The sequence below is a fragment of the Leptonotus elevatus genome, chromosome 1, assembly GCF_054856555.1.
Source record: "Leptonotus elevatus isolate MCC_2025b chromosome 1, RoL_Lele_1.0, whole genome shotgun sequence".
Lineage (NCBI taxonomy): Eukaryota > Metazoa > Chordata > Actinopteri > Syngnathiformes > Syngnathidae > Leptonotus > Leptonotus elevatus.
Window position 1 is genome coordinate 32,987,587 of NC_141239.1, and position 24,437 is coordinate 33,012,023.

Here is a 24,437-nt window from a genome sequence, read left to right on the forward strand (position 1 = left end):
GATATTTGCTTATGGATGCTCCACTCTTTAGCATGCCGCTGCTGTCCTCTGAAAGTAAACATTGGCAGAAGAGTCCTTGAGGGCTATTGACGCCGTGTTGTTTTTGCCGCATGCTGGAGGTGCACAAAAATGGAATTAAATTGGATCTCCAAGTGAACATTTTTGAAAATGAAAAAAGGCTGAAAATGCTCATTTGGGAAAATGGAGCACATTCCAGTGTATGCATGTGTAAATTACACATAGTAATTACAATACAATATTATTGCGATTTGTGGCTAAAAGAGTGACGGCCTATTGATCGCAGGAGACATGTTCCGGGCAAAGCAATATCGAGAGACAATTTAAAAATGAATAGTTTTACCTCTCCCAAATGTTCTAGACATATGTAAACTTATTAAAACACACTTTTTAAAGTGTCCTTTAGCGCCTGTTCTCACTCTCTATCATATATCACTTTGAAGAAATTAAAAGATGTTCCAAATAAGAAATAAAAGCTTCATGCTGTTTGTCACTGCCAAATTAAGTTTGAAGTGGACACATCAGAGACACAAAAGAGAATTTAACACGATATATTTTTAGCACCAAAATGTTCAACCAAACTGTCTAATTTGGTCTTGTGAAAGTCAGCTAGCTTAATGCTAACATATAATGTGAAACACTGTAGACTAGTATAGCTAAAGAAAATTAGCATAGTTGTTATGAAAATTGTAAAACTTGCAGACTACCTCTATTTTAACCTGCAGCAACCAACTGTAAATATTCTCTCTACTCTCAGAGAACAACTTTTTCTGCATCTTAGTAGGGGACCTCTTCTGCCTCTTCTTCTTGCTCTTAATTATGCTACAGTAGAGCTCAATGTTGCCTTTGACGTTGCAGTACCACACTGAAGGTATGCAACTCTAACTTTACTGTAAAAATAAAATAAAATAAAAAGTCTGCTTAAAAAAAATTGCGATATAGTTGTTGTGAAAACGAGAACCTCTCATAATCAAATTTCGGCCTCTATGTGTTTCCATCATGGCAATTTAATCTGCCCAAGGCCTTGAGACTTAGTCGTGCTGGTCAACGTTATTAAAACAATATTAGAAATTAAAATTTGTCCTCCCAGGGCCTGTAATTTGTTGGGAGGAACAAAACTTGTTACAGCCAACTTCTACTTGCAAAACACTGCTGTAGTAATCCGCACCATTAATATATTTAATAAACAGCATCTATGAGGAATGTGATTGGTTGTATTAAAACATTTTTGTCATGTTATCATATAAATATTGATTGTGAACTGCGCTAGAAGATAGACGTGGCACAGCTGTAGCGTGTTAGCATTGTATTGATGGTTGTGATGTGATATAAAGAGGTGGATTCAATCTGGTAAATCCCCACTGAAGGCCCGGCCACCAAATGGCCCACCACTGCGTTTTATGGTGCCTTTTAATTCGGCCCTGTTGATTTTCTCATCCTAAACAAGGTTCTGTTCCATCTGTTCACAACTCGGAAATTTACACAAGCAGCGTGAGTCACATTTGCATTCATTCCGAGTGGCGAGCTGACATTTTCAACCCTACTGTAGTTCGTCGTAGGCCTTTAACAAATGCTGTAAGTCACGTTGTTGGCGCTGCCGGCTCCCTCTGATAAAAGTACAGACAAAACCCAGCAATCAATTTTCCCCATGAGGCGCCAGGCCGAGGTGCCACGCTGGGCTCTTCTGTTTGCCGTTGTCTCTCCGACAAAGCTCCACCGGGGACGTCGCAAGTCTTGGGGGAACCGTCTGCCTTCCTCTTTAACCTCTTCCTTCACCATTGCATCATGTGAAGACGATGTGTGTTTATTATGGGATGTACAGTATGTGTATGGATGTTTTGTAAGTGTTGCTTGTGTTTCGGTGGAATACGTATTTAGAGTTAGGGACTGTCTGACTGACAAATCAGATTACCTCATTTAAGATGAAGAAATAAATAGGGGCAGCTTTTATATGGCTCTGTTTAGTGATGCACCGAATATTCGGCCACCGAAAATTTCCGGCCGAAATAAAATTAAAGCCGAAAGAATATGGCCGAAATAGGTTGCGGTGACACAAGCAAAAAAACGCTGCAAGCAAGCGTCTGCTTGAATTAAACAGCGAACGCAGGGGTGAGTGTCCGCCTTTTCTTCTCGCAGGCTTTTCACCGTGAGTTTGCACCGGTCGGTCGCAGCAGCACCCGGGGTCATTTCGCACACCGGAGGAGAGGGGCGTCGCTTGGTGTACAACATTTAAGCGGGTCGAAAACAGACAGAACTGCCTTGTAATGCAGTACAGGTGAGCCACTCTTTCTCCCGCAGCGCCTTCCTTTTTTTTTTTTTATAAGAGCCCCTCGAGTGCTTCCACTTTTTCACCGACATTCCGGTGGCCGTGCTAAATACTAATGCTCGCACTATTGCTATCAACAGTTTTAAACACGGAAACACTTACCGCCATCTCCGGGTGGCGGCAGACCTGTACAGGACGCCAAGTGTGACTTTGCAGTTCGTTCCCGAAGCCGATTAGCTGGTGCGAACAAATGTATTTATTTATTTTTAAACCTTGGTGAATACGTGAATGTGTCAATTTTAAGTGCGCCGCACCTTGTCCCGCCGCACGCATACGTCCCCGCCTGTCAACTACATTGACTATAAAGTGCAATCACACCGCCAGTTAAAATTGGTTAAAATGCCAGTGCTAAATACATATTTTATAATAATATTATAATTGTAATTAATTATAATAAATGCAATGATAGTAAAAATTGCCATAATTTTTTTTATGCGTTTCGGTTTTCGGCCAAGCATTTTTCATTTTCGGTTTCGGCCAAACATTTTCATTTCGATGCATCCCTAGCTCTGTTATAAGCAATTGTTATTTGAACACATACTGTGCAGCAACACATACAGAAAGATAATGCAATGCCCATTGTAATACTGTATATATTTTTATCCTATGCGAAAACCAAATACGCCGCTATATTGAGAGCAAGAGCAATGGATAACACAAAAATATTGTACAGAGTAACTATGTACGGATCCCACTGTGATCACAGTAAACAAATCCCGTTTTTCCCCAAATCTAACAATATACATCAAAAATCGTGCCCGAAAATGTACATTATAAGCCAAAACTACAGCCATCGTTATCTGTAAGCGTAAAAAGTAGGATAAAGAAGATTTGACGTTCATTGATGTTTAAAAAAATAAAATAAAAAACTTAACTAAATGCTAATTAAAAACTAGCCAAAAACTAGGATGAGCTGAAAAACCTTTTTCTTTCAAATGTACAGTGTCATACAAAATAGTGTGCCTCCAGTGGTTCAATGAATGAATAAATGAATGAATAGTTTATTTCGGCTCCATACATAACACGGAAAAGAAAACACAAACATCCTTTCGAGCAAATCAATTAATAACCGAAAAAGGAATAGGCTGAAGAACCAGGCTTATTATTGCCTATCCAGTTCCTGAATCACCTCGAATTACACTTGCGCAGAACAAAATAAATAAAACTACATTCACATACCCACACGTTTTACATTTTATCAATGGCACTATAAGACTTAATTATCTTACATTTAAAAACAATTCTTAAACCTCAATAGTAAAGTACACAGCTTCAATGTATCATCAAGTCAATTCCACAATTTTACACCCAAAACTCAAACATATCTTGGTCCCCACTTTCAAACATAAATAAAGCCTTTTAATTATAGTTTCCTTCTCTTAAATTTAAAGAAATTCTGAATACAAGCAGGTAGGCTATTGTTCACTACACGAAGTGTCTTCAAATACACGAGTTCCATAAATTTTAAAATGTCAGATCCTATAAATTGATGACATTGATTATTATTATTATTATATTGATTCCACCACCACAACCACTTGATGAAATCACTTTTTTTCAGTTTGGGCAAATTAAAAGCACAAGTAAATCTTCAGTATTGTAAAGCTGTATGCATTTTTCTTGAGTAAATTGTACTGTAATAGTTCATCTTATCCTCTCATGTCATCATGTCCCCTCATCTAATCATGAGAGTATAGATTGTACGGATAATCCGGCGTTCCTGACTCGCTAACACCTCGTGGATTAGCGGCCCACCAACAAGCCGGCTGCTGATCTTTTGCTGTTAACGTAACAAGTCTCTGATTAATTGACAGATAGGAGAGAAAGGATGGCAGTCAACAAGTAGGCGAGGGCCTCGGATAAAGTAATGAGATGCATAAGCTGCATAAGCTGCTTGTAGCTTAGTTGGTTGGAAGCAAAGCTGCATTTGCGACATTTTCGACAAAGGGAACAGAGCACAGCTGTGTGCTTTATGCAATTTCCCCGAAGTAAATAGTGAGGTTGTGCGCACGTAGTAGAGCGGCGGTGCATTGGTAATTGTCTGCTGTACAGGCAAACTTGTCACACACACTTCCAAATTTCAATGTATGTTACTGTACTGTACATGAATATTACAGTACAGTATGTACAGTGCAAATAAAAAAAATGCCGTTTCAGGTTTATCGGACAATGGCGTTCCTCAGGGGTCGAGCCTGGGACCTCTATTATTGAAACTGTAGGCTTGTCCAACCGGTGGCTCGTTCGTTCGCGGCTGTAGATTTTAGTAACTCGGGGACAGATAGCTAAGGCTAACTTCAAAATAAAGTTTACCTTCTTTTTTATTGGGCATGTTGGCAAAAATAATAATAATAATAATAATAAATTTTTTAAATAAAGTTTACCAAATAATACACTGATGCCAATGCAAATAGCCTTAGTAAACTTTTATTTTGAATTTGGGCCGCATCGTGGCATGATGGCTAGCTTGACTTCCCTTTTCGATGTTTAGGATTTCTTTATCGTACTTTTTATTGACATACAGTACATATACTCATATTCAATCGCTAATTTAGGATGCTAAGAAACCGCCTGAAACCATTGTCTTGCACGGCACAAACTCCGACAGCTGTTAGCATGAGTAACCGGTGCCTGGCTGCTAACATAAATGAGTTTGACAGCTGGTACCTGGCTTGCTTTCTTTATTCTGGACCAAGGCTACTTTGTAATTCACTCTCCATGTTTAAAGGAAGGGAATGTGCCTTAAATTGCACTTTGATAGAAATAGAACTTTGCCTTCATTTATTTTATAAAACACTTTTGTCCATTAAATAAATGTAGAAAACCAAAAACATTCAACTCAAAATGTCAAACATCGCCGTTTTGATTTTAGGAACACAACTTAAATCCATTAATACCTTGTTATTTTACACATGGGCCATGTGTAAAATAAGAATGTATATTTTTCATATTGCAGTTAAAGTTGTGTTCCTAAATCCTAAACTGCCGTATTAGACATTTTGTTGTTGTAGTTTTATGCCAACATATGCATTTTGTGACCACTGTTGTGTTTGAAGTAAAGGCAAATAACAAAAATTTGGCAATAAAATAAATGCTATGAAACATGAGGAGCTCAGTGCTGTTTTGCTTTTGTCTGTGGGAGAAAAAAAAAAAAAGGTTGGATACCCCTGCTGTACACGCTTCGAAATTGAATTGAATCAAATGAATTCAGTTTTGCAAATATGGCATCTGTAAAGCTAAATTGAAAGATAGCATCAAGTAGACAATGCTGGACACGATCCGTATTTCTGCCCTCAATACACAAAATGATCAAATCAACTGTAACTCTAACACATTATTGTCGCAGATGGCCACAGAGGATTACCAAGTGTTTAATTACATCCCATGCCGCAAAGGGGCTCGAACTCTTTGTCTTATGTATTCCATAAGCTTTATGCGCATCCCACAAGGCCTTGTTGCCTTGTTGATGTTTTTGCACCCCGTGAGCCCTGCACTCCGCGTGTTCATCCTCAGCCAAGATAAAGATGATTATTATCGAATCCCGTGGGTGCTGACGCTCACTGCAAATGTATTGCGATAATGATAATGGAAGGTAATGTCGTTGTTTGACAGATACTTTTAACTCTTTTCACAGATGGCATTCATGGGTTTGTTACATTAGTTGAATATGTTTAGTTTATTATTTCTTGGTTTAAATGAAATCTGATCACAATGTTCTCACAAGAAGGTACAAATATTCCCATAGGAATTCATCATAACTTCTATATTAACTCTATAAGTGATGTTTTACATAACATTTAAAAAAAAAAATTACGTAGTTAAATTATAAATATAAGCTAACTTCTCCACCTGAAACTAAAAAAGGTCAACCTACTGAACTTAAAGGAAAGGGGAAGTGTGTTCTTGTTCTGTTATCATTGTACATGTGTTGTTTCTCTGTGTGAGCGCCCTCTAGTAGTAGGTGATAGCATTACTGAATTAAATAGAAATAAGATAAATGGTAACTACATAACATAAATACAATCAAACCTATTAAAAGAAATGAAAATGTCTGATCAAATAAAGTGAACTGAAGAAAATGAAGCAAAAAAATCCAGTCAATTTAAAACGGATGCAGCCCAACTATATTTCAGTTGTATTTAACCTTTAACTATAAATACATTTACATTCATTAAAAACGTTTTTTTTTGTTTTTAAACATGTGCTTAGGTCCATAAAAAAATATATATATATTTTCCTATAATTAATCAAACTGTTCATTTTTTGCGGTACTAATTATTGTGTGATTATTAATTCTAATCTGAAATCCAAATCGTTAATAATCATAAGCACAGACGTCAGTGTGGATATACAATTTTATTCAATGCTGGAAAGGAAATTTCAACTCTTCGGGTTGAGTCATTTGAACCCTGAACAGTAGGCCTCAGTGTTGCCCTGTCTGTGGTGCATGATGTGTTTTTGGAATACGGTGGTCACAGTCGTGGATGAAAGGCTGCAGTGAATAAGAAGTGAAAGGTTTACTTGTGAGATCCAAACAAGCTGAATTTTGATGCTTTCCTGGAAGTCGCAGACCGTAAGTCTAATCCATGTCCCTAAATTTACCCCAGTCATAAGTCAACATCTGCATGTGCGCGGGTGACAGCGAGAGATAGAGAGAAATATCCACCTGGGGATCCTTTCGCCTCTGTTTCTATGGCAATGTCACACTGATTAATGCGCAGGTATGTAAAAAGCAAGTTTGCTCCTTTTTTTGCAAGTTGAATCGTTAATAAAAGCACATGAGTAAAATGAGGACGGCGGCAAAACACCGAGGGAGAACAGAGGGGTTGATTGATGGCCGGAAAAGTTTTGTTTCTCTGCAATTTGTCCCCTTTAAACTTCGACAACACTGTATTTATGAAGTAAATTTAGTTCCTGTAAAGTTAGTAGTAAAAGATACATGCATTTATTCACCACATACTATTTCAAAACCCCTTTTAATTTATATTTAAGGTTCTGAAGAAATGAGTGTGTGGTTGCTTTAACAATGTCCATTTTTGATTAAAGGTAGTTTAGAACTCCACTATACTATAATGAAAGTGGTTTATAATATAAATAGAATAATTGTCTGAGTCATTTTTAACTTACTATGGTGACATCTGTTTCAAAAATATAGTTTTTTTTTTTTAGGGCTTGCTAAAAAATTGCGTGTCGTGAGCTGCTTTATGTCTCGGTACATTGTCGGTCATCCAGATGATGTCATCTGCAAAGGTTGAGTCAAGGCAACTGAACTCTTCTTGTTAGTTGAGTTTTGTTGTGTGTATTTTTTTTTCTTGTTCTCCCAAAACATTTAAATATGATTCAGGTGCTATTAGGCAGTCAAGGGTGCACCCTGCCTCGCCCAAGGTCAGCTGGGATCGGCACCTCGCTCAATGGAAAATGAATGGACAGAGTGTTGACATGTACAGTGGCACTTTCTCTTTAACTGTTTAATTGCTTTTGTGGTCATTTCATTTCACCAGAAGCTCTGCCCCCTGTTGCGGTAATTGGACTCCTCCATTACCTGCCGACCCTCTCCACGAAGTCAACGACACTGAACTGTTCAGCCTCAATCATGAGCATTTAGCTCAATTAGCCGCTGAGCTGGTTCAAACGTGTGATACTCCTTTCACTTGTTTAAAAGCCTTGCTGGCCTCTGTTGACTGCAGCCACAGAGGTGGAGCTTCTGTCTGTAGACCTGTTCAACTATGATGTCACACTTACTTCCAGGTGGCACCAGCTCAAGCCTCAAACCAATGGCGTCGTTAAACCTATTTTACGGGGCTCAAGCCTACCTAAAATGTTCTTAAGCCCTAAATCAATTATTTGTGTGTTAAAAAAAAAAAATTCAATATACATATATATATATATATATATTAGGGGTGTTAAAAAATAGATTCGGCAATATATCGCGATATATTCAATTGGTTGTGTGTTAAAAAATTGTTTATATATATATATAGAAAAAAATAGATTCGGCAATATATCGCGATATTACAATGCGCAATTCTCGAATCGATTCGATATGCGGCCGAATCGATGTTTACACATTAATTTTTAAAATAGAAATATTCAACAAAATGTCTTACTTTGGGTTAGAGCATAGATGTCAAACTCCGGACCTGGAGGGCCGCAGTACTGCAGGTTTTGGATGTTTCCGTTCTCCAACACAGCTGATAAATGATCAGCTCATTAGCAAGCTCGGCATAAGCCTAATAACAATCCTGCTGATTGGAATCAGCTGGTGTTGGAAGAGGGAAACTTCCAAAACCTGCAGGACGCGGCCCTCGAGGACCGGAGTTTGACACCTGTGGGTTAGAGGTTCACATTTTCAGCATGGAAGACTGTTATATTAATGGAACATTAAGCCTTAATATTTTATTTCAATGCTGTTCATACATGGAACTGATTGCAACCCGTTAAATACTCACGGTTATAAGCCTGAAGTTTCAGATGAATAAATAAATGTTCTTACAAATCTTACAGAGTACATTTACAAGTAAAAAATCGCAATAATCAATTTATAGATTCGTATCGGGATTAATCGTATGGAATTGAATCGTGACTTATGAATCGTGATCGCCAGGTACTCTGCAATTCACACCCCTAATATATACATATATATATATATATATATTTATAGTTGAACGTGCTTCTGTCAGCCAAGTGTTCCAAATATGCCAACTACAAGCAGCATTGAGGAAAATAATGTGACGGATGGACTGTAATTAATTACTTATGTGATCAGAAATCAATTGATTAGTAGATAGCAAGAGCCATTGTCATGTTTTGTTATCCAATTCTAATCCATTCCACTTGAACTTCCTTTATACTGATAATCCATTCCATGTTTTCCTGCTTGTTTGCCACCTCCTAACCCGCCGGTATTAACGTCCATTGTCTATCACGGCCGAGAAAGGGAGTCATGATGGATATAAGGAGGGAAGTTTCTGAAGAAGAAAATAAGTCTTCATCACTGTCTGCTGGTAGTAACAATTAGTTAGCTGTGACCACGGCCCAGCAAAAAGCAGAAGGTCCCATTTTATATATTGTCTAATAATTACTCTACAATGCATGTGAAGTTCCTGGCTGATATACAGATGGAGCGGGTTTTTTGAGGGAACTTTATGCTTCAATTCACACTAAAGTAAAAGGATCATTCACTTATGGTTGTCATCAGTGAATGGTGATAATAATATAAGTGACAATACTAATCCTCCACCCATGTCGAATTGTAGGAAACAGCACGATGAGTGGAGAGCGATACCTATTGGAGACGTGAGTGTAAACGAGTTCAGTTTGCAAGAAAAAAAAATCAATTTGTGAAGCAGACAGTGAGAGTCTAAAAATCATAAAACTTCATATGGGTTAATATTGTGAATATGAAACATGTCTGTCAAGGTGCTTCATTTAATTTAACTTGAGAGTAATGAACAGAAAGGGGAGATATTTAAAACAAATTTAAGGCAGGCCACTATAGCACGTCATACACAAGGAAACTCTGTCTGCTTTACATAATTAAAAGTGCAATATTTAAAAGCAAAAAAAACAACAACCTCAAAAGAACTGAAGACACCTACAAAGTACGCAAACAAATTTTAGAGATGACTCAAATTAGTCAATAAAACTTTAATAAAATACAAATAATTTGGGATTCAAAACTTTGAAAGATCTCAATCATAGGCATGGTGAAAAGCATAGTTTTTAACCTGAAATAAAAAATATTCACATTTGAATATTACTTTCATATTTAATTTAGAAGTCATTGAGTAATATTTTCCTTTTAGTCACATATGCACCAAAATGTAACATGTGACTTCAGAAGCATTTGGAAGCAAACAGTTACTGTGCTTTGAGCCAAATTCATGACATTTGCCTCTCTGTTGATCAGTTAATAATTAATTCAATGTATCTTCATTGAAAATGATAGACACACTTCATTTTTTGGACACAGTAGACAACGTGTACATATATATTTTTGGTAAATTTTCATGTGTTTGTATACCATATCAAAATACTGACGAAAATAACACTTCAAGTCTAATGATGACTTAAACTTTTACACCGTATTGTGTTCCTTTTTTATCTGTCCCTCCTAGGGCAGGGGCGGGCAAACTCGGTCCTCAAGGGCCCAAATCCTGCAGGTTTTCGAGGTTTCCCTCTTCCAACACAAGCTGATTCCAATCAACAGGATCGTTATCAGGCTTATGCAGAGCTTGCGGATTAACTGATCATATATCAGCTGTGTTGGAGAAGGGAAACATCCCAAACCTGCAGGACTCCAGCCCTCGAGGACCGAATTTGCCCAGCCCTGTCCTTGGGGCTAAGCAACCTCCTTTCCATGAAACCTGTCATTTGACCAATGCAGAGTAATGTCTTCAATGAGGATTTCCACCCAAAAATGGACCAGCCGTTTGGGAAATTCCCCAAATTCCTGATGGCCAGTTCGTCCCTGGGACATGATCAAATTACCCAAAGACACAAGTTCATCTTAAAACAGCATCTAAGTCTGCCTAAATAATAATAATAATAATTCATACACTTCAATATTCATGTGTAATCCCACAAATTGTTGTCATTTATTTCATTTGATGTAGCCCGGCTGCTATTGTTTGCAAAAATTCTGAAAAGGTCTATCCAGGCACATGTGAAACAGGCTTCATATCCCATTTGTTGGTCTCATTAAACACCGTGTTTGATGATGAAAGTTGGGTTGTGATGAAAGGTGCAGTGTGCATACATGTAAACATGGATCTCCCCCGTTAATTAGACCAACAGGGGCCATGATAAAGGGCCAAATACCTGCGTGGTCTCTGTTTTTCTCTCCGCTTTGGCCAATATTATACATGGCACAATCTGAGAACTACGGCGACATCATCCCCATAATCGACGATATATCTCATCATTGAAAAATCAAGCGATACTTTATTCCAGTGGGCATGCTTTAGGGACGGCTCCGTGTATCACTTCCCCCTAATGAGCTCATTCGTTGCTCTGTGTGTGCACTCGAGTCGGCGAATGAACGCTGTGCTTGATATCCTAATGCCTTTTCATGTTTAATTCACTAGCAAGACTAGAAAGGCACACAATCGGAGGTGGCACATAACAAATGCGGCTATCTAACAGAACGAGCAGCCCATCGGCGAAACACTACACATGAGGGATTCTTCAGTGGATCCGAAACAGCTTACTGTAAATACAGGGATTTTTTTTTTTTAAAGCCATCATTCATTGGTAGGGTTACTTAGTAACTGTAATGCCCATGCATGTGAGAAAGGAGAGCCACCATTGTCAATGTTCTTATCAACCATTTCTTTAATACTAAAACACAGAAGCTGCTGCTGGCCATAGCCCCACCCTGACAATGACACACAGATTCATTCGCCACTGCACACAGGCACTACTTTTATCTTGTGCCGCTCTCTTAATGACTAACTTAGTTACTCAAGTATAATAGATGAGGTGAGCTTTAAATCTGCTTTTTGGGTATAATTTTGTTGATGTCTTCCTTATTATTAAAGCACTTTGTTTTATCGCATATTTAAAATAGTTGTAATGTCTCTTAAGACAGATTCAATCTCCCCATTAACTAAAACCTTTTTAGCCATTATAAGTGAATGAAAAATGAACCACATAATTTAGCAATAGTGGCATCATGAAGATAATTGCTCTGTGACTATGGTTAGATTGACGCAAAGTCCTCTTTTCAGTTTTGTGTTTATTTGTTTGTTTCACTCATAGCAATGCAATTATGTAAGTTATGAAATTTATTGATCGGTTAGCATAGCAGGTAGCAGAGCTAGCATACGCTTGAGCAAAACGTTAGCATTGATTTGCAACCCTGTTGCTGTAATAAGAGTAATTCAAATCAGGTTTCATTTTATTTAATGTCGAGGGTTTTATTTAGGATTAATTATGAAATATATATATATGTTTGTCAGGTGACTGCGTATCTGTAGCATATGGGACCATATTCCCATTTCCCAAAAAAAGAGGACACTTGCCCCGGCCTTGAAATTGTGGTACCAGTCGTGGTTACACAGTGTACTTCACTTCCTATTACTCACGCAATGCCAACCAAACATTTTCATGAATTTTTAAAACCTCCGGACGCCCGAACAAGACGTAAGAAAATGGTCAGGCCTCCCAAAAGAGTACCTTTGGTCACCCTGACATAATGAAATATAAGATCTCTCATAAAAAGTGCAACATTGATGTTTGAGCTAGACTAACCGAAAATGACCGTTTTTTTCTTGAAAACATACAAAACAAATCGCCCATTTTTCAAAAATTCTGGTGCCTGAAGTGATCTCCATTTCTGGAACAACTCATGTAGCTAGCCTAGCATTACACCACAAGTCGAAACCGTACAAACCCTCCAGTAATGTTTGTTTAAAGTTACCAGTTTGTATCGACTGTCTCAAGGGAATAGACGGATGCATTTTGTGTTCTTTCTCCCTCCATTCTTTTTTTTTTTCCTTCTGGGTTGCAGCGTCATGGTTCTATCAGCGTAGGACACATAACTCTCCTCAAGTGACACCATTGATCATGTGCAGCCAATCTCCACGTCCCTCATCTCCTTCAAAGCGATGACCTTGCGCGCATGCACGGCCACGCTCGGAAGGCTCCCGAAACGTCCCGGCGTCCTGTCAGCTTGTCACCGTTCACGTTTGTGATGTGTCCTCGGCCAGGGCAAAACGGACCTGGGTTTCATTTTGGGAGAGGGGGAGAGAAGTCACGGGGGAGTCACATCAGCGAGTGGCTGAGGTAGAGGGAAGTGCGCTGTGGAAATTTCAAAGAATCATTCTTTGAGCAGGTGCATGGCCTCATTATAGATGGGTTAGGGCCAAATGTTCTTGAAGGCTTGCACATTCTCAGAACTGCAGCAGGAGTCCATTTCTGTTCCTCAAGGTACAGCGACGCGTACCCTGTAGGACTCATTATATGACTCCCAGTTAACTTGTGTGTTAGTTCCCAAACAAAAACTGACAAAAGAAAGTTCTTTCACCCTAAGGTAGCACGAGTAGTTAGCACATCTGCCTCACAGTTCTGAAGTCCTGGGTTATATTGCCAAATCTGGCCTTCCTGGGGGCTGTTTGCAAGAACTTCTGTGTATTCTCCTGGTACTCCAGCTTCAGTCCACATACCAAAAACATGCATGTTAGGCCCGCTGCACATCAAAGTGACATGTTTTAGAAGGAACTGATTTTCATGAGTGCCTGACCGTCGGCCTCCAGTTTTCTTTCAATTCGAAATCTTGTATTGCACAGATGTTCACAAAAAAAAAACATTTACATTTTATTTTATTATTTTATTTTTTTCTGGAGAGCTCAGTATTGTTCATTTGGTAATTTTACAGATTTGACATGTCATCATCATTGCACCATATTTGTATTTTTTTAATAAATTTTTATTTTGTATGTGGGTGAGTATGTGCATGTGTGTGTCTGTGAGTATGCATGTGTGCGTGCGTGTGAGTGTGTATTCATTAGTTCACCTAAAACCAATTAAAAATCCCATACCGTTCACCTAAACCGAATACTTCAGAATCCAGCTAGAGTCGTGAGGTTGTCAAGAGACCCGAGGAAGGATCAAAGAAAAGAAAGGAAAGTGAAATCCAGCACCGACCAGACATTACCTACTACCCACCGGGTTACCAACCAGAGTCTTTCACCAACCCCAGAAACATCTAAATTCCAACAAATTAGGGAGACCTCAAGAGACCAAAGGAGAGACTGAGGAAAGGAAGGAAGGAAGGACAGACGAAGCAGAGTGAGATCCACAGACATCAGCCTCCACCGATTCAACGACCTGAGGAAGAAGCAGATTGTGTTTGAGTTTCGATAGATGCTGGTGTGGTGGATCTGGCATGCGAGAAAATCTCCACCAAAGAGGGGAGCCGTCGACCCCTGCCAGGACAGAGCAAGCGCAACACCTCAGGGCCCCCCAGGCCACGGCAGCGCCAAGGGACAACCCCCACCGGCCAGTGAGCAAACCCAGGAGCGCTCCCCACCCCAACACGGCCCGCGCCCCCAACCCAACGCAGCAGGACGGGGCACGGCAGGCCCGCCAGGCACCCCATCGGTCCACAGCCCCCGCTCCCCCCACGACCCCCCCTCAACAAATGTGCCATTTTTGACGGTTTTGGAAAAATGACAATTCTGCCCAAAGCCAGCAATATGTACCTGTGGTGGATAAGCAAAGCGCGGAGAGTCTCTGTGGCCCGAATGCAGGTGTGCAGTCAGTAAATGGAGCCAAGAGCTTCTCAAACATGCCCCCTTTTCTTTATTTCTCGCACAATCAGGACAATCTGCTTCTTCTTTGGCTGCTGCTGATTAATCAAGACATTGTTCGCCAATCATTCCAACAGTCGACTGCCTGGTGCAAGTTGTCAAATGTGCTTTTTTTTCACGATTGTCCATTTCAGTCGCTTTTGGACACTTGGGCTCATGGTTCAAATGTCAACTCAGGATCTTTTGAGTGGAGCTAAAATGTATGTTTTTGTATTTATCTATTTTATGCTTGCATGTTCTCGCCATGCTTGTGCGGGGGTTTTTGCTGATTACTCTTGCTTCCTCACACATTCCAAAAGAATTCATGCCGTGTTAATTGGAGAATTGTACTTTGGAGTCTCTTTGTTGCTTCACAGAATCAAGTTTAATTCGCTGTATTATATGAAATCATAACATAATTACAAGAAATTATATGGTGTATTATACGAAAAATTATAAGTATTGATTCTATCACAGGCAAATTATCCTCCAAAGTGCCAGTTAATGGCCTCGTGGATGTGTCACATTTTTGACTCATTCATAACAGTCAGTCCCACTCCTCTTCTGCTTTATTTCAAAGGAGTCATATCTCCCCAACATTCCCCAAAAGCGACTTCATCTGCACCAAATAAACTATCCTATGTCCACATGAAAATGCTTTTGCAGGCTGTCAAGTGCATGCCAAAGCAGCAGGTGGCGCTATAACATTTAACACCACTCATAGAACTGCCAGATTACACTTGTTAATTAACATCGTGGTGTGGTGCATGACATCCGCAAACACAAATACCTCCCACCCCCACATCGCTGTTAGCTAATGCTAAACTAATAACCCCGCAGCTCTGCTTACCTTTCAGCTTTGACACGGTCGCGCTTCCGTGTAATCTGGTTGCCGTACTCCGACCATCTCTTGAAAGTGCCTTTGGATCTTTGCCTAGCCTAGCTGATCAAGTCATGCACAGAGAAGCTCATTGCGGGGGCGTTCATTATGTAAATTAGCGTCACTGTTATGCAAGAGCGCAGAACGGCTCACTCACAGACATATTTTCAGAACTGGGCAGATTTAAGATTTACTTGGTTGTTTAATTTCACATTTGGGTGGGCAGGCACTCTGGAGACCCAATTATTTGTATACCAAAAATGCTAAGTATTTATTTATTTATTTATTTATTTATTACAATATGTTCTCTTTCTTTGCAATCACAGTTTACATAGCCCTGAAATAAAAATAAAAAAAGTGACCAGCGTAGCTTGAAAATTTTTTCACGGGTAGTGAAAAGAAGGTGAATTGACTCTATGTGGGCCAGATGAGGTGAGATGGGTATACATGCGCTGTTCCAGCTTTGTGCACATCTACATGGGATGGGGGAGATAAACGAAAGCATGCATACGAGTGAGTCCATAAACACTGGCAGCCAAAGGGCACTGCCAATTCACGTCTTACCCCTGACTTCCTCAAGTTTCCGCAGGATCTTAAATTATCTTAAAATGCAGAATTGCACGTTGTAACAAAAGACAGTGGGGGGGGGGGGGGGGGCGTACATGTGAGAAACTTTTAAGTCTTTCATCTGCAGTAGCGTCAGGTTGATAATGTCAACGAGAGAAGTAGACTGGAGTTGGATAGTAAAAAGAAGGCTTTTTAAGGATAAATTGACTATCCTCACAATTATTGATGCTGAATAGCTCTAAGGAGCCAAAATATGGAGGAAGACCCAGGAGGCCCAAACACATGAATTACCGCACCATCTGGGTTTTTTTTTTCCTCCTCCCTCAAGGTGAGCTGGTGCCAAGGAGCAAAAATAGCAAAGCCTCATGCCAATTAGAATTTTCGAATTTTGTCTTGCCAGCTTTTTCGCAGGTCCTCGTGTGATTTGTATTCAGTGACGTGGGCCTGCTAAGTCACTGTATAATTGTGGTAATCAATCAGAAGATGCACTCATTTTATAGTGGGACCTTTGCAGTTAAACGTGACCCATTTTGACCGATAGCATTTTGAATAAGTTAGTAGTGGCAGCAAAAATCTAAATCTTTGATCCGTAAATGGACCAATTCTTTTCCTGGTTCAATTAGAGTAGGTATTTAAACAGGCCTCTTCATCATGATGTTCACAATTTGTCATCATGAGACCAAGATGGCACCAAACAATTGATCAGCAGTCATCATCCAAATGATCATCATCCATAAGTTACAGTAGAGACACTGGAAATGTCACAGAAAGCCACCGAGAAACCAAAAAGCACCTGTTGTGAATTTTGCCATTCAGCTTCGCGTGTGTGGTGGGAAATCGCTATGTCTTGGCAGCAACAACATCTTGCTCGGTGATCCCAATTGTACTTTTTTTGTTTTTGAAAGATCATGTGATTTACAGTGACCTGTCAAATACAACATCTATACTTCGTTCTCATGCCATTCCACATTTGAAATCACAGACCTACAACTGTAGTTGAGACAGTTAGCAAAATTTGAATCGTCAGAGGGGAACAACGTGACAGCAAATCAAAAATGCCCATGAGTCTCTTTTGTCGAAATGCGCACGTGCAGCCAGTGAATGGGGCAAGCAATCATGGCCAACAGCCTATGAAGATATCCACATGCTCCCCTTATTCTCATCCGCTTTCTTCTCTTTGTGTCCAGCCACTTCTTTGACAATTGCACCATGTTTTTGTGGTTTAAGTATGTGGAGTTTCAAAACCCGATACAAAGCAGTGTTTCAGTTGGAGTGCCGTGCTAGATATGGGTTGCCGGCTGTAATTTTCCCACCATTGTGTCGGGTCACTCGATATGCAGCTGGCTCATTAGAATACGTTGATCAACAGGTCACCAATTGCATTCTGGGGAGAGGGAAATGCTTCTATTATGACTCATTTTAATCCCTATCCTCACCTAATGGTTTTTTTCCTGCACGTGTCACAATTCCACAAAGATTCATGGAAACAGATCAGTTTCATGCTTGGCAGAGGTAATCAGTCCCTTCAATTTCTCCGGTCCAGTGTCATCATATGAATTTGGGTTCCTGGAACCCTATCAGAGTGTCAATCCCGATTGCTTGCATAAAACATCTTTGTGCCAGATGTGCTGGCCAACGTAAACAGCTGCTCAATTAGACATCTCCTGGCAGCAGGCGGTGTTCATTCATGTGCGTATTGTGCTTTTGGAGCACTGAAACAGGGGGGGAGATGCTGGGATACCTTCCAGGATGACAAGATGGAGAGAAGTGTCACACAAGGAATGCAAACTTTACACATTCCCACACACTGACAAAGGCCTGACATTTTCCTTCCAGATGGATATTTTGGCTTTATTTGTTTTTGCTTTCCACCCTTCTTGCTTTCTTTCTTCTTGTTATCGACACTTGTGCATGATATCATACACACGTGAGTTGCAAGTCATTTCTTTTTGGAGATACAGTCGGTTGACTGATTTTTAGCGCTTCTCCCAGTTTACTGTCATACTAAACATGGAAGAAAAAATTACACCTCTTGGATTTAACTCATTCACTGCCATTGACGGCTACAGACGTCAAAAATTAATTTGAACGATTTCTATTAGTTTAAAAAAAATCCACTTTTGCTAACAAGAGTATGAAAACCTAGATTTTTTTATTGTACATTCAGAACAGATATAAAATTTGTGATTAATCGTTAGTTAACTAGTGAAGTCATGTGATTAATTACAATTTAAAAAATAATCACCTGACGGCCCTAATTAAAAAAATTTAATTAAAAATAAGGGCCGTCAGACGATTAAACATTTTTTTCGTAATTAATCTCATGACTTCAATAGTTGACTCACAATTAAAAACAATTTTTTTTATTTTTTGTATCTGTTGTAAATGTACAATAATTTTTTCCTCTAGGTTTTCATAAAAAAATGAAATGAAAAAAAAAGTTAAACTAAGAAATAGTTCACATAAATTTTTGACGTTTATAGTCGTCAATGGCAGTGAATGAGTTAAAAAAACACATAGCTTAGCCTTTTAGAGTTCATCAACTGCCTTATCTTGATGAATAAAGGTTAAATAAATAAGCAAATTGTAAAACCATTAATCAATGTATATGATTGATGCGTATAGTAAGAATCGATGGGGACGGGTTACTAATAAGCCATGGTTTCTACCCGTCAACCCTTCTTTTGGATATCAATGTTGCAAATGATATGATGTGATCGATGTAACCTGTAATAATGTATCCGAAAAGAAAAAAATTATAAAACAAAACAGGTGGATTAACAGGTTAATGTACCTTCTGTCAGCTAATGAAAGCTCTCATTAAGTGAAATTAAATAACGACTAATGTCTTAGCGCTAATATGCTAAACATGTTTCCTGCTGTCGTGTTTCCAGGATCCCAGAAGCAAGCACAAATTCAAGATACATTCCTACGGCAGTCCCACTTTCTGCGACCACTGTGGCTCACTGCTGTACGGCCTCATCCACCAGGGCATGAAATGTGACAGTGAGTACACGGCGACCATATGTCCATGGGTTCTTTCTCTGTACCATCCCTAATGAGAACAGATGGGAGTACAGGAGATGGTCAAAACTAACCTCACAGCGCAGTTTCCAATCAAATGCCTCTAGCTATGTTTTTCTATGTAGAATCCACATCCTGTGACTTCATCATCTAACTTTACCACTTTCCTTATTACAGTGGCACGTCAAAAAAGGGTAATTAGTAGGGGTGTGGCAAAAATTTGATTCTCATAAGAATCGCGATTCTCATTTAGTACGATTCAGAATCGATTTTAATATGTCCCAAAATCGATTTTATTTCAATTATTTTATACTGTCTTGCCTTTGTCTGTGTGTGCCTTTATTTGGCGCGCTGTCCGTGTTGTACCCGGTTTGGCCACTGAGGGGCAGTGTGGTTCCACGCGGTCCAATACACTGTTAAGTTGTAGCCACATTAGAGAGTAGAAGGAAAACGTCACGATCAAGTTATTCCAATAAAAGTTTGGGTTTTTTTCAGCGTGGAGCCGTTCTTTTGAGTGATAAAAGTGCAGCGAGTAGCGCGCTAATTAGCATTAGCGAGTCAGACTAGAGTAGATCATTAAAATTCCTTGAACATCTAGAAATTGAAGCAAAAATCATTGCCAAACAAATCATTTAAAATCAAAAATCACTCTTAATCGAAAATTTATTCTGAATCGAATCGCAGACCCAAAAATCGTAATCGATCGAATCGTGAGACATTCAAAGATTCCCACCCCTAGTAATTAGTGCTGCCTCACCAAACTTCTCCATCCCACTTGGATAAGTTGTCGTCTGAAGTGTTCAACATATCACACATGACAAAGAAATGTGACGTTTGTGAAGTACAGAAGGGAGGTGTAGAAGGCTCCGTTAGATTTTGCGCTAGCCGCTAGTTAGCCAATAGCTGACCGTTTAACATATGATAAAGTGGCAAGCTAGATATAGCGTTTGAAACTAGCCTAATTAGTCTACATCTTCACTTAATGGTCCTGCTGGTCAAACAGCGCAGGTCCTTGTTCCCAAAAACCTGCTAAATGAGGCTATATAGGTTGGGGGTGGCTGGGTAAAAGAAATAAAACTGCTAACAGCTCTGAACTTTGCTTAACAAAGCCTGTTCAGGCAATCATATCCAACAGTCATGACTTCTCTGCTTGGAGTATTCTGGAAAATACAAAAATCACTGTGACTACATTTACCTGTAGTCAATAAACCAAAGGCCATGTAAACACGTGCAATGTCCTCGAGCTACGACGTACTTGACCTTCGACGTTTCGACTCTACGGCGCCCGTGCCTCGCCCGTAGCACCTCATTTTTCTTTAACATTTCCCACAGTAATCACGGCATTTCAAAGTTATTTAAAGTTGTGTTGTTGTCGAGCAGGTATAGAGATAGGCTTTTTTTTAATTAAAAATGTGGTCAAACTCAAAATTTTGGGGGTACCACGGTACGAGTATTCTCCTCTGCTGCATGCTGATGGATGTAGTGGTTACGGGTGGGTCTCAAACGCTGGTTCTCTGTATAGAAAATAATAATAATTCATTAGGTTTGAAAGCACCTTTCAAGACCCTCAAGGACGCTGTATAACAGTTAAAAACTACATTTAAAACAAAATTCTTAAATAGATTAAATAGAATTGTGACTAAAAAATAATAATAAAATAAAGGAGCAGTGTGCTTATAGTGTGTAGGCGATCATGAATAGGTGGGGTTTTATTTTGGATTTGAAAATGGTCAAGGATGGTGAGTTGCAGAGATCAGGAGGCAGAAATGGACGAATGGATGTATTCTCTTCTTATTCTCCCATTTTTCTCCCCCTCATCACATTTCTTTCCTCTCGGTACGCCGTCCCCCTTATCTTCTCAAGTCATCTCCATCCATCACCTCTCACTCTCTCCTCCTCTTACGCACTCCATCCATCTGCGGGTCTCTGCTCGGAGCCCAGATCGCAGATGGTAATGGGAATGGGGCAGAACAAATTGGTATGTGGGAGGCCATTCCAAGTTTCTTCCGACCAACCATCTTACCCTACCATGTCCTTGTCTCCGCGCAAGGGGTTGGCTCCGCAGGTCGACAAGAAAGGTGGAGTGAACTGTTTGGGTGAAAACAATGGGCACTCAACAACTTATTAAGGAATGAAAAGACTTGACATCCCTTCTCATTCCTTAATACAACTGAGCCTACAACAGTCTTTTTTTCTTTTCTTTTCTTTTTTAGACCAGAGGTCTGCAAACTGCGATTCTGGAGCCACGTGTGGCTTTTTAGTACTTCTCCTGTGGCGCTCAAAAAAAAAAATATATATATATATATATATATATAGTAGAAATTAATCATTTTTACATATTTATTTTTAATTTTTTATATAAAATGATTTAGATAAAAATGAATTTTTTTTTTTTTTTTTTTTTTTATGTCAAGAGTCCAAAAATTTTACTTGAAAATGATGATAGGTAGATGAAAAAGTTTTAAAACTGACCATAAAATGTTAAAAAAAAAAAAAAACATGACCATGACATTTCCCAAAACATCAGATAATTGAATTTAAAAAGGGCAAGAAAGAGAATGTTCCGAGAGTAAGAATAAAAAGTCCAAAACCAAAAGAAGAAATCCCGAAAATGACCATAACATTTTGACAAAATTGTCAAAAATGTCAAAAAATAGCCATAAAATGCTCCAAGAAGGAAGAAGAGAGGCAAAAAAAAATATCTGAAATTTGACAGAAAGGCAGAAAAGTCTAAAAATTTAATGAAAAATAAAGTATGAAAATTTGATTACACGCACACAAAAAATCCCCAAACGGAAGATGAAATGTTGAAGAGAATGAGCCTCAAATTATTGGATGCTGCATATTTTTCTGTTATGGTGCAGCTCTATAGCTCTTGAGTCCTCAGTATATATATATATATATATATATATATATATATATATATATATATGCACCAATCTCATTAATGTTTGCAGGTGTGTACAAAATAACTTGTCCCATGTACTTTGTACCAATGAAGACAAAAATACATAGACTAGAGATGTGAATTAAATAGAACTAATTTCTTTGGTATACAGCCAGGTAGCTCCATCTGTTTGTGTCCTAACAAAAGTTGCCGTTTTGAATGCTATGACTGCGTTCTTCGAAACCTAACACCATTCGCTCTCCTTCGCCTCACTTGTTGTCACGTCCAGCCTGCGACATGAACGTGCATAAGCAGTGCGTGGTCAACGTGCCAAGCCTGTGCGGGATGGACCACACGGAGCGGCGGGGTCGCCTCTTCCTCAAGATTGAGGTCAGCGGCGACAGGCTACACGTCACAGGTCGGTCTTAATGCCCGCCCCAGTGTGACTGCACTGTTGATGTGTGCGTGTGTGTGTGTGGGGGGGGGGGGGGGGGGGGGGGGTGAGTATGACGTGTGGAAGCGGCATTCCCTGCTGTGACTGGGAGATGTTGTGAAAGATTTCTGAGCTGTTCAGCTAATCTTCATGCTCATTCATGTTTATAAAGTGGAGGCTTTTAGACTTGCTTGGGTGTGTGTGTTCACTGTTCATGCGCTCGTCACTCTGGGACACTGTTGATGCATTTTGGGTGTGCATGTGCTGCCTCGACCTAGTTATTCCATTTCACGTAGCCATTCCAAGCAAAATAACTACTAAATGTAGTCTCTAAACATGAGGGAGTCGTTGGTGCACTTATTCTTTGCCATTATGTGCTTTTAAGAGGACATATTATGGCAACTTGACATTTAAATGAATGAAAAATGAAACTCAGTGACGTTTTACGAGTTTAATCTGTTCCATGGCCAAGCTTGTAACACAAATCAACTCATATTAAATTCATCCACTGAATTGAATTAGAAGTCAATTAATCCAATCCAGTGCCTCGTAAAAAACACCAATACCACCATTTTTTTTTTCAGCCAATACATTTGAACCCAAAGGGATAGAGTAGCCGTTTCCGTGGTTACCAACCTCATACACATGACTCACACAAGGAGAGCAGCGTGAGTGCAGCTCCCCATTAGAGGAGGCCAATTAAACTGCTCTTAATGTTGAGCAAAAAGAACAAGGCAACGGCCAATGGGAGGGGAGAATACCTTTGACAGCCATTCAGAAAAAATCACAGTCACAAAATATCTTGCCGTTGATTTCATTTTATTTCCCTCACGGGATGATGAATAATGTATGTACCTATTGTGTGTGTGTGTAGAAGTACCTGTAGCTAAAGCCTAACTGTGGCTGGGTTTTTACTTTCTGGACCTCATATCCTTATAGTGTCAATTTTGGAGATATTTCAAATGTGCCTTCCTTAAGGATACTTCAAAATGGCCACACTGGCATGGGATCGAACCCATAACCTCTGGGTTGAGAGACGACCACTGAGCCACGTCACCCAAATTAGCAGCCAGATGTAATTGTAATTGTAATGTAATTGTAAAAACATCAAGAAACATCTACAGTATTACTAAGTCCGACGTGTATTTGTCGGTAGAGCGACACGTCCAAATTAGCCTGTCACTCAAAAGCAGCACCTGGATTGGGGAACAGCACAGCATAATAACCCTTAGGGAGGTAAAGCAAAGTGACAGCTGGGTCATGAGTGTAACCTCTTCCTCTCTCTCTCTCTCTCTCTCTCTCTCTCTCTATGTCCGCCTGCCACACACACACACACACAGAGGAATGAGGTGAGAGTGATTGATGCTGTGCTGAGTGATGCTCAAACGGGAAAAACGCACACAGCAGAAAGTGCGCGAGCGAGTGTGTGATTGACTTGGAATTTTTTTTTTTTGCAGCTGCAAATGGAGGAGGGGTGATCTTACATCGTGTGTTACGCACCACTGAAACAGGGCTGCCAAAATCTTTGGTAGATGGCGCTATACCCTTACAAAAGAAAAGGGGATAACAGGTGGCTTTTAAAAACATCAAAGTCATCATTCACTGGTTAACTCATTCACTGCCATTGACTGCTATAGACGTCACCAAGAGTATGAAAACCTAGAGAGAGAGAAATTGCATTTACAAAAGATATAAAATTTGTGATTAATCGTGAAATCATGGGATTAATTATGAAAAATTCCAAATTTTTAATACTCTTTTCTTCTTTAAAAAAAAATGTTATTTAATAATTTTTTTATTTTATTTTTAATAATCTTTTTTTTTTTTTAAGAAAAGATTATTAAAAATTGGGTCTGAAAAGAGAACTGGAGACAGAGGAAGTGTATATTCGTTTTTTCTTGTGTTGGGTTTGTGTTCAGGCTCCGCGCTCTAATGGCCGCAGTGTGTGAGCAGCGCAGCCAAAGCTTCTTGGGAGGGGGGTTGCCTCCCCACTGGCTCCCTCAGACAAGTGGTGG

At 39.5% G+C, this 24,437-nt stretch overlaps 1 protein-coding gene across 2 annotated transcripts in view; it reads left to right on the forward strand.

The window, feature by feature from the left end:
* The window catches only part of prkcab (protein kinase C, alpha, b), a 118,560-nt gene that overhangs the window by 64,094 nt on the left and 30,029 nt on the right, over positions 1-24,437 (forward strand). Inside the window, exons 4-5 of one of the 2 annotated variants that reach the window (XM_086093281.1) lie at positions 18,973-19,084; positions 22,279-22,407. In XM_086093281.1, the coding sequence (XP_085949407.1) occupies positions 18,973-19,084; positions 22,279-22,407 (241 nt within the window). The remainder of the gene's footprint in view (positions 1-18,972; positions 19,085-22,278; positions 22,408-24,437) is intronic. The other variant, XM_086093290.1, reaches the window with a different exon arrangement.